This window comes from Pelecanus crispus, chromosome 2, assembly GCF_030463565.1.
Source record: "Pelecanus crispus isolate bPelCri1 chromosome 2, bPelCri1.pri, whole genome shotgun sequence".
Taxonomy (NCBI): domain Eukaryota; kingdom Metazoa; phylum Chordata; class Aves; order Pelecaniformes; family Pelecanidae; genus Pelecanus; species Pelecanus crispus.
Genome location: NC_134644.1, coordinates 25,999,056 through 26,015,390, shown reverse-complemented (window position 1 = coordinate 26,015,390; position 16,335 = coordinate 25,999,056). Strand labels below are relative to the sequence as shown.

General features: G+C 38.4%; 1 protein-coding gene across 3 annotated transcripts in view; it reads right to left on the bottom strand.

Annotated features, from left to right (window-relative positions):
* Positions 1-16,335, bottom strand: part of CDK14 (cyclin dependent kinase 14) — a 258,581-nt gene that overhangs the window by 171,395 nt on the left and 70,851 nt on the right. For 2 of the 3 annotated variants that reach the window (XM_075705351.1, XM_075705349.1), the window contains one exon: positions 3,170-3,415. In XM_075705351.1, the coding sequence (XP_075561466.1) occupies positions 3,170-3,415 (246 nt within the window). Of the gene's footprint in view, positions 1-3,169; positions 3,445-16,335 lie in introns of all 3 variants that reach the window. The other variant, XM_075705350.1, reaches the window with a different exon arrangement.

The window sequence follows — 16,335 nt, the reverse complement described above, 5'->3', positions numbered from 1 at the left end:
TGTTTTACATAATAAGTATATAAATGTCAGGTGGAAAGACTCTAAGTGTAAAAATTAAGTTTGTCTAATAAGAACAAAAAAATAACATGCTTACTTCTGTCTGTATGCTACTGCACTTACTGACACCACAGGATTTCTAGCTGGTTGCAACGAGGTGTGACATTAACTGCAGAAAATTACTTCATGTTCAACAGCAAATGATTTATTTTCCAAGTGACAATCTGTGGGCAGGAACATGGAGTTCCAGCTTCCCCAAACCTGTGTGTGTGTCATCTTTCTCATCACAAGGTGCAGAGCATTTCGAAGCAATAGAAAACACAAAATGGGTAACATGCCACCTGCGAGTATTATTTGGTGATCTTCACCAAACACTAAAGCTGGTACATGCCAGAAAGCTGATAAAGCTTCTGAAACTAATCAAAACAGAAGCTAATGCCCCACGGCATTATAAACAAGGTCTTTCAGGTTGCATCTCGAAAAATGTAAATATGAAATGTAAAAAAGTCTCAGAAATACTGAGACAAATAAAGGACTTTCACCTACAGAGAAGCAGTGATACGGAGACTGCAAGCCTCAGCCATGTACTTTGTGTAAGACATCACTTCCCCACCTGATGGCTACAGAGGACTTTAAACAATGAAAGGGAAGAGACTAAACGGAAGCCTATCTCTAATTCCGTTCCTCTACTAATCAAGCGTAGAAAGTGCAAACTGAAGGTAGCATACATCTGTCAGAGTATCTTAAAATAAAGCTTACAGAAAGCAGAGCCAAAACTGAAACACAACTACACAACTGTAGCCAGTACGACCCAGAGGGCATAACATGCTCAAGAACATTTACAGAAACTGAAATGCCTGTTCAGACTGGTACAATCTATACAGCAGACAAATTTCCAGAGAATCAAGTTATAACTCAGTAAGGGAGAATATGTAGGAGTCCTCTGACACGGAAGAAAAAGACGTAATGATCAGAAGAGGAAGTAGCAAGGGTATCTGCTATACAGCATCAGGACTAGGAAAAAAAAAAGAAACCCAAAAACCCTTCATCAATTCAAGTGTAATTGAAAACCAGAGAATGACAAATTCCTGCAACCAACCACACAGATACATGCTCAATGAAATGTGCATCAGAACATCTCTTGCCTGAGGCAACGTATTCAGGCTATGGAGGAAGGGGGGCGGCTTGATCATATCTCTACCTTGACGTCTGAACTTAGGTCTGCCAAGCAGGACCAGGTGTGACCTGTGATCAGCAGAGGGCTAACACCACCTTTTGCTGTGAAGTTCTGCTCTTCCCTCTTCATTGACATGAACGCTGATGTTATTCCACAAGTTATTCCTTGCCAGGTGGTCTTTACTCCTTGTAAGGAAGAGTCAAAAGTGACTAACAATGCCTCCAAGCAGAAGGAAGAACTGAGTTCTCTGAACAGAGCTATAAAAATCAGGGAGAATTACAGGAAGTTGAGAAATGAGAATTGTATTTCAGGAAATTCCTATGCACCTACTTTAACATGTGAGACGTCCCCAGCAAGTCTGTGTGAGTCAGCATAGGAGAAGATTACCAAAAGCATATGTTTAGCTAGGGCTCTAACCAGCAGCATACTAGAAGAGGAAGCACTAACACCATTTACAAAAGAAAATAATGGGATCATAGGAGATTGCATGGACACAGTAGAATACCAGCCCTCTGGAAAAGAACAAGATGCCAATAACACAGTTTCAAAAAAAGTCTGCTTCAAAATTCGGGAAGCAAAGCAAGTAAAACCCTTCAGTTTTAATAGAAGTATATCAAGCATTAACAGAAATTAGTAATAGTTTCTAAGAGGAACAAGATAAGAACAGCAGAGATGGGGAGCAAGTTAATACCACAAAAAAAACTTAAGGAAAGACTTTCAAAAAAAGTAATTTGACAATTGCGGTGCCAAACTATAATCACACATCACACACAAGTAAACATGGTGCAAACCACTCCATCCATCCCTAATGACTGTAAAAGTTTTATGGTAAGAACTCCTTGTCATGGACACATCTGGAACACGTCTCTGGCAGCAGCTATATAATGCCAGGCGATGATGAAAAAGCAAATTTCTTTTTGCTACAGATGGTTACATTTTAAAATGTAACCTTTTCCAAAAAGGACAGTCCCCTGGAGGCATGACATCTTATCCGTTAAATTCACATGGGTTAAACAAAGCTCATCTACGGAAAATGAATCTCTGTCATTTCTTCTTAGAAGTCTGACAGTATTCAGTCAGACTTCTGTAGGGAAGACAGAAGATGTCCAGAAGATAGACCAAAACAAAAAAGAAAGAAAAGAAGAAAGAAAAGGCAATCAAGCTTTTAAATTATTTCACGCCAACTAAGATTTGAAATGTTACATCCATTCTGCTTAGATCTGTAGTCTTCAACTCAAAGGTCACATTAGTATGGATTTTTCTCACAAAGCATAACAGAAATAGTTTTTCAATAATTTTGAAGGTCTTTTGGGAGAAATCTGTTCTGGGCATTATTCATGAAAGATATGACATTTTATTTATCTAGTTTCTTTCAAAATACTTGAGAATAAAACAACAAAGATGATGTATTGCCAAACCCTTCTAATTTGTTTCTCCTCTCTCTCTCTCTCTCTCTCTCTCTCTCTCACACTCACACACGCACAGAGACAGAGTTTCTGACATGGAAATAAATGGGTTTTTTACTACTTGATTTTAAAAAGAGAATTTTAAAATGTCAACAAAATTTGTCAAATCTGATTTGTTTCTCTAAAACCTAAATCTAAAAATCAAAAAGGCAATTCATGTGGTTTCCTAAACTTCATGGGAAAGAATTCCTCTTCACAAATAAGCAACCCTCTGCAAAATTTGCAACATAAACATTGCAGCAGCTGTAATGCCATAGCAGGATCGGGAAGGAAAATGCTTAGAAATCCCTTAAAATGCTCTAGCTAATACCTGAGAGGAATTTCAAAATACATTATTTTTCAAGTTTATTTTCTTATTCTATTTTATACATAACACTACAAATATATATGGGAAACATCTTTAATAGCAGCCATGCGCTTTTTGTTTTGTTTCCAAGTAATCAATTCCTTCTTAAGCAAGAAAACGCTTATTTGGTGTTATTAGTTTCACTGTTTGGTACATGTGCAGATGCCAGGACCGTGGACTTACAGAGCTGGGGCTGGAGTGCCGCCTGACTTTAGGTGATTCCTTCCCTGCAGATGAAGTTTTGAAGTTAATGCAAGCGTTGTTCTCCGAATGAACCCTCTTCACTTGATTAGCTGGTTTCTCAAATGGATCAAAACTACTCTGCGTCCTCTGAACCCGGACTTTTTTATCCTCAGGAATTGTATCCAGAGGTTTGATCACTGAATCCATTCCCTGGCAGTTCCGTGTAGACATCTTTGTGACACATATCTGAAAGGAAAAAACAGCATTCATTGACTCTAACAGGCTTAAAGTCTGTGTCAATCCTTACCTCAGCCAGCATGAAGACAGACATTGGGCTTCATGAGCATTCATCTTCTATCTCTACATTAAAATTGCAAACAACACATGATTTTACATAGGACACACACATCACAGTCATAGCAACAAAAAGTCTGTCTTTGTACAGTATACTAAAAGATCCTGACAAAGACAGACAAAAGAGGAACATACATAAAATTCATACGTTTGTGTTTTCTCGTACAATGTGTTCTTAGCAACAATGCCACTTCACTTCCTTCTCCAATCTAGCTGCCGATATCCGCAAACAGTATTGATTTCCATTTGTTCAAAACTGGATGAGACTAAACTTAAATAAATGACGGTAGTTTGTGTGTGCACTTCGGTGCTGGCCTGCCAAAGATCCAATACCAGTATATTACTGTATTTTTAAATAATGCTTATACAGTGTTGTTGTTATTATTATCACCGTATGTCTCAGAAAATCAAATCAGTAAATCAACTCCCAGGCACTGAAACATGAGACTGCAGCTTAATGGCACACTAAAGCGCCGTTCAGTTCCTTGTTACTGTGAAGTATGACTTTGCCAAGCCCCGAAGACTGCAACTTGCTGCTTGAGCTACCAAAATACGCTATAGCTAGTTCAAAAGAACTAAATGAGCACAACAGCGAGTTTAGATACTCCACTCATGTATATTTATGTTTTTAATTTTAATACATTCCAACGTATAAGACATTTTTTAAATCACACGGTGGGTGGTTGTATTTGAGGCCTCAGCTTCTGTTTTCAGCCATAAGAGACTAGACTTACTTGGGAAGAAAAGAAATAGTTTTAGCTTTCAGGCTACAGGGAAAAGCTATGAAGCGTAATGCAAGCAGACACAAGAGGCTCCTTAAATCATAAGGCAAATCAAAAGAATCTACGATGTACTTTTTCCATGATATCTGCAAGTATTTAAGGATAGACAGTGTTAATTTGCTGTCAACCGTACTGTTCACATACATACAATTAAAGAAGCATAATGTTCCATTCAAGCACCTACAAACTAAGCATTTTTGAAAACTTGCTGTCATAAAATAGTTAACTTGAAAAAAATAAAAAGAAGTATTTATCATTACCATTTAATCAGGACTCTTCCCCCATAACCCAAAGTGTCTCCATTACAAACTTCTCCAATAAATTACTCTTTACTATTTCCCCAGAGGTATTCTGTGTCTTGAAATCCAACTTAATTCAACTGTTTATAGAAATACTGGGTGACTATACCTTGTGTTCTTTATGTTTTATGATTTTGATGATCCACTGTAACAGTAGATCAGAGATTTCTTTTGTACATTAAAAATTTAAAGTACGTTTCCTGCCCAGTGCCAGCTGGCCAAACGATCATACACCAGGTCAACTCTAGTGAAGGACATTACTAGCATTACAATCCAGGCTTTACAAGGGTTCACATTTCTTCTCATTAAAGTGGTTTCTCCAAGACTAAAACTTAACTGAGTTTTAACTGAGAAACGGAACAGCCCCCCTTCACTCCAAATGATAATTCCCTCTCAGGCCAAAATTAAGGCAATTATGTAATTTTGGTCTATTACTTCAGAGAGAAAAGATAAAGAGCTGCTGCACAAAGAATTTTTAATTAGCCTTCTTGTAAAATTAATTGGCTTCTTTTCCCTAAAACAACTTATATGCACAGACATGCACCCACACACTTCCCAGTGTCCTCTCCAGATCCATGTTGTTGCAATGCTTGCTACCACAAAGATGTTTTAACGTAATGTAAACTGAAATTACTATTAAAATAGCAGTGTTTCCATTTTGCTTAATCGACATGGATGCAAATAAATCAGTAAGTATTTCTCAGCCTATGAAATCCTGTGATCTAGAAAACAAGGGCAGGAGATAGGGAGGAAAGGTTCAAAAGCTGTACTTGCCTTCCTTTCAAATTACCAAAGGTCACCTGTACCCAGTTAAAGTATTTGGAATCCACAGATGTAAACATACTACAGATAATAATGCCATGAGTGCTGCCACTGGAAAATCTGCATGTCTAGCTCTAACATGGGCCAAGTAAGCATTGCAATAAAAAAAAAAAATGCAAGACATCTGTTACTATTGATCATGTCTACTGGAAGCAGTAATAGTTTGGAATTGGATATTGAAGGGAGACACTTTCACCTTCAGGTCACTTGACTGCATCTGGTGTAGGATAAAAATCCCCACAACTGTCCTCTAATAGCCGGCTCCAAACTTGCAAATACCTAAAACCAAGTCATACACCAACCAGCCCCCCGCTCAGTGGATGCACAGGCTGACCACCAGTGTCACCAGTGGAAAAGACTGAAGACCGCAGAGAAGTGGCAAAAGCAGAGGCCACTCCCTGGACTCCTTTGCCTGCTCTGCAACTGCAGCGCTTCTCCTGCCAGGGCTGGCAAGTGGTTTCATTCATCACTTCGCTCTCACCTACATCAATAGTTCCCTAGCAGAAATAAAACATTCTCTCCAAGTGACCGCTGACGACAGTGCACTGTGAAGCCAACAGAGCTGAGCTTATGCTGTTGTTGAAGGGTACACATTTCCAGTCTGTCTACCCTGCCTATAAAACTCTAAAGAGAAACAATATCTAAGTGGTTGTTTTACATTCTGTCATTGACAGGCCAAGCCCAACTTCGCACTGAAACTCCGCTCTGTGAAATTTGAAAGGAGCAGGTCTAAAACATCAGTACTGAGCACTGGCTATAACTTCAAAATTACGCAGCTTAAGGTTGCAGTAAACTCACTGGTAATTTCAGGTTTCCCTCCATCAGCAAGAGCTAAGCTACCACAACAGCCTTGCTTTTGTCCCTGAGCAGCGGGCGCACTGACCTGCCATTCCTGTGCTCCAGCTAACAGTAGAACTTTTTCTATAGTGACTTATCATGCAAAAAAGCAACAGTGTACTGAGCAAGACTGACGCATAACATATTTTGGAGATCTTCCTGTGCATACAGATGATCTTAGAATTCACCAGCATGACCAGATCGCTTTTAGGAGCAGTACAGGTTTGAATTTTTCTACTAGACTACTTCAGCCTTTTAGGTATCATTTTTCCCTTGTACTGCATAACAAAAGTGATTCTTATAAATTTCAGCCTCTCAAACGATACCTACAAATGCTCAGCATCAGAAGCTTTTAGACCTGTAAACCACTGTCTACCACCTGGTCGCTCCTGCTGGCAGTCAGGAGAAGCCTAACCTACCCTCTTATTTCCAGCTTTCTTATTGCATAAGAGAATAAGGACCATTTTCCAGTTAAAGCATAGTATTTGTGACAAAGGACACAGCTTCATTTTCAGCCTCTTTTAGATGCTCCCGTGTGATCCTCTGAGCTAGTCAGAATTTCCCTTTGAGTCCACTTTGCCATCTGTAAGACAGGACCTTTCTTTTCAACCCATTTCATCTGTTTTATCTACATAAGCCATAGGTTCTTCAGAGTGGGGACTATTCTTTTACTAACCCTACTCGCAGAACAACCCTCATGCACTCCAATGAAGATGACAATCCAGAAAGTAGTGGAAACTATCTCCGGCCAGTGCAGCCTCAAAAACTGGATGATTTTGTTGAATAACTGCTTTAGCCACAGTTACCAGGAGAAAAAAAAAAAAAAAAAAAGTTAAACAAGTGTAAGAGCTTATGACATATAGGAAGTCAATCTCTATGATTCATCACCCCTTCTTGCCCTTGCTCTATAAATCAGTATAATGCTGTACTTAAAACAGTGGAGCCCAGATACTCATTGAGATGCTGTAAATGCCACCACAGTCTAAAACTGGTGCTACATGAAGATGTGATCAACGACACCTTAACTATTACGAGTACTTACCCCAAATGCATATAGAGACAATACAGGTAATGTCTTGGTTTGTCATACACAAGATGACAATTATGCTTTATAAAATGCAATCAAGAGAAAAAGGAGGCAAGAACTTTTCAGTATGAATGCAATATCAATTTAAAGAAACTTCTGTCTAGCAAACAGCATGAGCCATTAAGCAGTTTTAATTACTGTTTCTTTAACAAAAGTCATCATACAAGTAAACATTAAGGTATGTCAACGCGTTAAGTGATTCTTTCCCCTTCAGGAGTTACTGCCTTGATTTGATACTTCTCCCACCACAAACTATATTCAAAGCATAACTTTCAGAAGTATAAACTATTTCAGAAACTATTTAGCTTTTAAAAGTGGTGCAATGGAATCACAGTTATCACTTTCAGAAGAGGTATTTCTGCCAGCAGATCTCGTAACTATGGGGAGCAGAGGAATGGGATCTTTGTTTATGCCTTCTCTTTTCTTTATAGGAAACAGGATTTAAAAAGAGGCCAATCAACTTAATACATTTAACAACTATAAATTATTACAAGTAGAACAGGCAATACACAAAAAACCTCTGTCATGTAAGGATTGTTCAAGCAGACATTACAATCCTTCCCAGCCATATATCAGATAGTAAAAGCTCAAGGAAGTCACTGGCCAATTCACCACCTCTGACTCTGGGCACATTAGGTGGCCCCAGACATGAAACGTAAGAGAAGATACAGCTGCTTTCTGCCACCTAAGTTCCTGCCCAGCAGGAATCCCAACAGCGGTACCTCAGAGAACCATGCTGAAAAACAGATGTTGGCAAAAACGGCGGCAGGGGGGCAGGGACAAGGGGCAGATGATAAAAAAAAACCCCACCATATATTTTCTACATGGCAAAAAGGTAAAACAAAACAATGCAGTGGTATGTATGGTATTCACACCAGAGAACTTTGCATGTAGGACATTCGTCCCCCAAGTCTCTGCTTCAGTTCCAAGATGAAAGTCCTGGAAAACCTACACTACACCAACTAACATCCAATCTCCCTTTGAAAGGAGTCTTGTTCTTCTCCACAGAGAACAGTGGTCCTACAGAAACTCATTTTTTGTGTTTGAAGTTACTGTTTGGAAAAGCACTGCCAAAGCAGCACTCGGAAACTGTCCAGGGACTTGGTGTCTTTGTGGGAAAGGATTTAATCTGAAAACAGCAATGACTGTTCCTACCCAGTGAGTATCAGTAGTTGAAAGTCCCTGACCCCAGCCTTGGAGAAAAGATGCCTGTCAGCCCAGGTGTGGTCCAACAAAAGCACCTCACCATGAAGATCCTGCCTATTACATTTCTCACGTAAGGATCATTAATGTTAAATACACAATTGTATTTCCCCAAGTTGTTTCATACACTGCTGCCAAACAGTATGCCAATACACCAAGTAGTCATCAGAGCAAACACTCATCTCATCCATTCTCTGCACCCTGATGACTGAAATAAACACACTTTTTAAATTTGTCCACAATTATTTACTCAGTCTCAACTAAAAACATAAAGACAAAAAGAGAGATGATGAGACAGAAGTAATTTTGCTGTTTAAAACCTACAGCACAAACAGCCACTTTGCAGTTGCCTGAAGAGCTCTTCTCTACTTTTGAAAGAAATGGGAAGATTTATCTAGAAAATCAGAATATTCGTGTCAATTTCAGTATTACTTGAGCTATCACAGATTCCGGCAATGTAAAGCAAAATAAAAAGCAGCCCCACAAAAGTTAGTGCAGTTTGGTATTAGAAGTTATTTCAGTGTTTCTAGTGTGCTTTTCTTTATTTACAGTAAAAGGAGTTATTACCACACACCCAGAATATTAAAGAAAGGGCTCTTCAAAATCCCTGATCTTAGAACCACAAAAAAGCATAACATAGTTTATACTTAGCAAGTTTCTTAGTTGCTGATCAGAATCAGAAGACAATGCATGACAGACAACAGAACAGCTTGGACAGTCTTTTTTCCCCTCTCATCCTACTCAGTCTCACAATCTGAGATCCCGAGGCTGCTTTAAGATAAACAGGCTCAGTCATCATTACGTCACTAAGGATCACTGGGCTACAATTTCCTACAGCCCCCACCCTAACATCACAGTATTTATCATATCTCAAGTCTGCAAATAGCCAAATTTTTCCCATAAAGATTATTGCTGAAGTTAAGAGACTGAAATCACAAATGTATTTTTGTTCCATGTATAAAGTCCATAATATGCCCCATTAAATAAACAAAAATCAGTATAACCATTCATGGAACCATTTCTAAATAAAGATGTCTCTTTGAATCACCTTACACCATTTCAAGCAATACTCCTTAATCTGCATTTGGGACTAATGTAAAAAAAAAAAAAAAAAAAAAGGTTTATCAGATTTAGTTATTATGATACAGTTTCAATGCAAGATTTTTTTCACTTCATCACTGTCAGCAAAATTAAGATGTCCCAAACAAACAGGATTCTTAGAATTAAAGGTTGCTGGATTAACTCATTTACTGTTTAAAGTAATATATAATTTAAAGAGCGAGAGTGATCAGTTAAAACATCTAAGTAATTTATAGTCCTTATGGTTCATGAATTTTAAAAGAGTCATGAATGTCCCCTGAATTAATCACCTGTTAGGGTACTTAGTAAAAGACAGGCTGTCCCATATCAGTGGAATTTATTCATATGAATAAAGATATCCTCAATAACAAAGAATGATCAACTTTGGCACGACAGACCAGACATCCTACCACACAGAACTAAAAAAACTGGAAGCGTTTGTATAGTGTAAAGTCATACTACTCTGAAGCTCATCACATCTTTTAGGAGTATGCATTATACCTTATATGTTTTTAATTCCTACATGTAACATCCTACAAATGTTTACTATGGTCATCCAGTACCTAATGGACTTATGTAAAATATTAAGAAATTGTGATCCATCTACTGTTCTCTATTGGTCATTGCCACTGCGTACATCCTGGGAAAAAGTGGTTGGCTGGGTAAATACCAGAGTGAATGTCCAAAATTCTTACTGAAAAATCAGAACAAAACACCTGAATTGCCCATTTGTACTGTTCCAAGAGAAGTAGTAGGAAAGTACATGATACAGGCAAAACCAAGATCTAGCACCTGCAATGCAAAAATAAACAAATTACTGAGTGACTTGAGGCAAGGAAGTTGCTTAACCCCTCTACAATTCCATTTTCTGTTTATAATAACAATCCTGCCCCTACCACAAGCAGAATCTGGGAGCACTAATTAATTTTATAAAGCACTTGGGCCTTTTTAAGTGAAATTTTATGAAGATACAGATTATAATTTGTAGAGCCAAAACCCTCTGGAAGGTAGTACAACAATCTCATTACAGAGAACCATAGAATCATAGAATGCTTTGGGTTGGAAGGGACCTTTAGAGATCATCTAGCCCAACTCCCAATAATAAGACTAATAATAAGAGTAAGACTTAGCACTTGCATTTAGCTCACAGATGTATGAAGAAAAAAAATCATAAATAGCCAAGTGACTACTAATCCAACAGCTGAATTGCTGAGAGCATAAGGCCAGCATTAATTTTCACTGAAAAAATGCTATCTGGATATGAGTTTTCATTATCTTTTACAAGCATGTTATTTTCTATCGTGCCTTGGTACCATGGCAATTGACAACTACACAAGTCATCTGTGGATTCTGGCAGCACTGGAATTTGACATTTGCTACTTATAAAACACAAATTGGGAATGTTCTGAAGTAGTATAAGGAGCTTTGTTCAAAATGAAAATGCAACCGTCTGGAGAATCATTCTCTTTAGATAACAAAGCAGTAGGGTGGCTCTTTCTTTTTATAACCACAGGTCTTGTCCACTTCTTCTTGGCCCAGCTGGTAGCACTCTCCATTGCCCGTGAGAAGAGAGGGTCAGCAAAAGACTGCTGCACCCACGAGCACAAACACGAACAGGTCGAGAAGAGAGTTCAGTTCATGAGAAAGCTAAAATACGGGAAAAGATCAAGAAAGAACAAGTGATGAGATAAGGGAGCAAATAAAATTGTGAAAGGGGAAGTAGAGCATGTAATGCTGCACGACATCAGCAGTGAGTTCATACTGGAACTACCAGCGCAATCAGGCCCAAAGGGGTCCTTCAACACTCACCCTTCCCTGTAATCACCGGCACCAGCTCTTTGATTTGAACATTTGATGGGCACAGCTAAAAAAAGCAGCGAGAGAACTTGAGTAAGATAGAAAAATAAAGGGGGGAAAAACAAAGGACAAGAAATAGAGTAACGGTCACACAAGGAACGAAGATGTGAGAAAAAAATGATTGTAAAATAAGACATTTCTTTTCCTCTCCTGATGGCCTGACATTTCACTCTCATCACCTCTAGGGGTAACAGGCTCAACTCTGTCCCAGAACTCTAATTCATATTCTCGGGTAGTATTCATTTAACTTTATTTGGATACAGAGATTGCTAGCAATGCTAGCTATGAACTAGCAAATGCAACCAAAAACAGAGCTCGGAGACCAAAAATGGTATCCTGGGATATGGTATGCTCCTTGCAGTACCTAGCACAAACTTACACATCTCCCACAGCCCATCTCAAAGGCACTCTCCAAAAATGGTCGTTTTATTTCTGAAGTCGAAGCTGATGTTAAACCAACTGTCTTTGTCATATGGAAGAGGGCAAACATAAAAAGGTCACTGAAGTGCCAGATGGAAGAATTTTTGAACTGGAAGCTCTGACATTAATTCTCTGTGTTTGTCTGAAACACTGAACTCAACGAGCAGATTAATGTCTGGGCTGAATTGCCAAGTGAGAAACAAGTCACTCTCACAGACAGGCCAACTCATCAGACCTGAAGTAGGAATCCCAAGATCATACAAATCTGAGAAGAAGTTTAAACACCTGAATCAAGGAAAAATAAAGTATTATGCTGGAAGTTATTATGGGCAGTGCTTACACAACTCTTTCCTCTCCTTCTGCCCTCTGCCCTACCAAACCTGCAATACAGCACATATTTATTCTGCTAAACTAATACCTAAAATTTAGCAAAACTACTGAATCAAGCACCATCCTGGGAATCAGGAATTACTGCACATTGTATGTAACTTGGACATGGCAAGGTGGAGCTGAGCACTTCTAAAATTAATATTTTTTTCTGTTCATAGCACAGTTTATATTCAGAAAAGTAAGTTTTCAGTCCATTAAAATCAATGTTCCTCTCCTTGCAGGGAAAAAAGGTCTGATTTTGAAGAGAACACGGATTAGACTTTAGATATATATCCTCAAAACAAAATCCTGTTCTGCAACAACATTCGTCAGGAGGAGTCACCTAAGGACAGGGTCTCAGCTAAAGGTCATGCAGAAGTCCTGACAGCCTGTAATGTACATGAAGAGAGACAGAAACGGAACGGAGCTGATCTAAAGACGGGTTTTGCTCTATTTCTGTACTTATGCCCCAAAATACAACTGTGTTAGTATTAAAGTCTAGCAAATAAATTCTTTCTTTTACTTGCAGGATGCTCAGGTTTGCCACAAAGCGGTATGTAACATGGCATTCAAGCTTTTCCTGCAATTACAACCAGGCTGCTGCTTCCATCAACCTGGTTCAATATTTGCTGCATCCAAAAGCAGGAGGGTCATTCCTCCAATAAACCAAGCAGGAGGACACAAGAGTGGATCAGCAGAGGTGTCAGCACAGGAGAGGCAGCTTCCAGTGCCAGGCACAAGCCAGCGACTCCTTGGTAACCAGCACAGTGGTGGAGAAAGTGTCTGAACATAAAGACTCTCCCATGAAATTGTGACAGGTGGTTTCTATACTCTTTTACTTAGTTACCCATTTGTATCTGTTGTCTCTCCTCCTCTGTAACCATATGAACAGCATTTAAAAATAAAGATTAAAAAAATATTTTCAATCCCTTTCCCATATCAGCCTCCTGCTCCAACAGATGGCTACATGTGCCACTGCAAGTTTATACAGTTTTCTTTCCGTAAGTGCATTATTAGTATTGTATGAACATTATATTAAGTCTTTCTGAGTTTACAGGTTTATAATTTTATTCTATCCTCCTACACTCCCCCCGATCATGAAGTTATCAAAGGCATATCCATAAATGCAGTAAGTCTTCCCACTGCCACATTCAAGTGTGAGAAATCTTGAGACACTTGACAGAAAAATGCCTATTCTTGCTAAATTCTGAGGCTGCCAGTAAGGTTTTTAAGAAAATAAATGGTAAACAACTCCATGCCTTGAAAACAGGTTCCACCTAGTTCCTTTAGGCTCCTTTGCCTATCCCTAGCAAGTCTCTTGGTTCTTTCATAGGTATCATCAAGCACTTCTGATAGAAATTAAAACAAGAATTGTTCTCCTACAAGCAGGGACTGCAACAAAAATACTGCTCTTGGTCAGATCTGGTCACGCAACTGTAGTATAAGACTTAAGCCCAACTACTCAACTAAGACGACAACGAAATTCTTTTATCTGGTGAGCCTGAAGTCAGATGAAAGCAATGAGATACGATGAGATGAAAACTTAATTTATAATTACAATGAATCAGAGAGTTTGTTTCAGACCTAAAAGTCAGAAAAAGATAGTTTAAGAACTCAAGACCAACCTTCGCATATATGCCAAAGAGCATTTTTCTTATAAAAAGACAAGAGGAAGGGGACAGGTTACACAATCATGTTTGAAAATATGTGCATTTGCAGGTGGAAAGGTTGTACAACCATCTTCTGTCAGGTATGGCAACAACCTTCACTGCACTGAAGCAGCATGCTGTACTGTCCTTTACAAATCAATGGGAGTCTCACATTATCTTCAGCAGACGCTTAAAAAGTGGTTCCCAAGAAATAATGCAAGACTAGAATGATAAATTAGTTTGGCTCTTCTTCCTTCATTAAAAAAATGACCAAAAATGACTTACGTCATTCCCTTCCCTCTTTTCTGCATTTTTTCTTCTTTCCTTCTTTCTCTTCCAAATTTCCTTTTTTACTACCTTTAGCAAAAGCTAGCGGAAAAACCAGATAATGAGAGCTCTTTACTTCATTCTGCTAATGTATTTCAAAGTTTTATTCTAGTACCAAGAAAGAAATCTCTGCTGCTTTTAGGTGCTTCATCCCTGAGGTCAACAACCCTACAACTTGAGAAATGCAGCCTCCAAGGCAGATCAATGTCACAAGGAAAGACAAGCTCTCTGAGTGATTCTAGATCTGCTCCCTTACATATTATCTTCCAAACCACTGAATTTGACAAGGTATCCTCTATCAAATCAGCACAGTATAAAGCTATAGACAGAAAGAGAGCTTCAACTTTATCATTATTCTCTTGTGTGAGTACTCTTCAGACATTTGAATAACTTATATTCCAACTCAGTCTCCCAGAAATCTTAGTAACAGCCATCCACAATATTTCTACCATTGTTTTTTTTTTCACGGAAGAGTTCAGAAGAGGATGACAAGTCCAGCTTCACAAACAATTAAATGAAGAGAGCCCTCATCTGTGTTTGGATCTCATATATACCTGACTTCTGTTTTTTTAACTTGTTCTTTTTTCTTTTTTTTCCCCCCTCACATAAATTACCTGGTTACAGAATTCTATAAAACTTGAATGAAAAGTCTTAAAGGAATTTTCTAACAGCTACTGCAGGTTTCTCAGACTTGCAGTAGCACAATAACTTTCAAAGTAAAAAGGCGTAAGGAAGCATAATGAAACTTGCTTCTCAGTACATAATGTGCTACGCTGGAAAAAAATGGCAGAACCTCTGCAAACATACCATGTCCCATAACTCAGAATTTTGTCAGGGGGCATAATGAAAATTATAGCATCTAAAGTTATTCAGAATATAAAGAACACACCAGTATATCTTTTCTTGCAAAGACGCATAAAACTTAAAATGGAGAGTTTTCAAACTGATAGTGAGAAGAGCTCATCATAAGAAGGATGACTGTAATTTTATAAGAATTCTCTGAACAGCATAGAGGTAATGCTCAATTTTCAAAAAACTAGGTATTTCAACAGAGAAGTGAAAATCACTGCTGCTGCTGCTTTGATATGTTCAAGCAAAAACATGTGCTGCAAGTAGACTAATGACTGTGCTCCAATCAATTCTAAAGAAAAAGCTATAACAGTACAAACCAGCCAAGCCTTCTGCAGTTGGTGACAATTTGCACCTCCAAAGCTGTGAGTTCATCTTGAGTCACTTTCCCTGAACAACAAATCCCGAGAATCAAATTGGTCAAAAATCACATCCATCGTTAAAGTTACAACATCAGTGAGAAGTCCTCCCATCCTGACAGTACATTAAGTTTCTCATGAAAATATTTCACAAAACTGAGACTCACTGCAGATATTCTGCATGGCTTTTCCTGCACGGCTGCCTACCAGCAGTATAATCACATTTTATAATTATATAATTTTATGTATCTGGACTACTTTGCCAAATACAGGGAATTCCTTGCCAACTTGAAACTTATGGGTGGTGGTTCCACCACTTTCCCAGGCAGCAGCAAAACCAACCACTCCCATCATTAAACTGTAGAACTTTCGAAGACAACTCTTCTACACGACATTAAAATAACATTTCTATAGCCAATATTTGTCAACAGAACCCATTTGTTCATTAAAAAAAACCCCACTATCTACAGGGAAGTCTGGGCAAACATGTTTTACACATATTCTCTACAGGTTTACATACATTTTCTTTGCACTTACACAAAGACTAAATAAACTGGGAGAGGACATATTCAAATGTACTAACCGTGTAGACTGAAAAGCATCAGAAATGAATTAAATGAAGGTGAGCTTTCACAATACATAAACAGGCATTATGCTTTTTTCTAGTGGTTTTCTTTCCTCACTGCTCACTTGGCAACATTTGGTATTTTCCTCTTCAGGAAAGAGGAAAGTTCTATGCAATTTGGTATTAAATTATAAACATCCTACACAGCAAAACTGGAACACAGCTAACATGAATTCTATACAATATCCAGGATAGAACGATACAGACTGGGTCAAAAGCTTGCTGTTATGATGCTCGCTACTAGCTT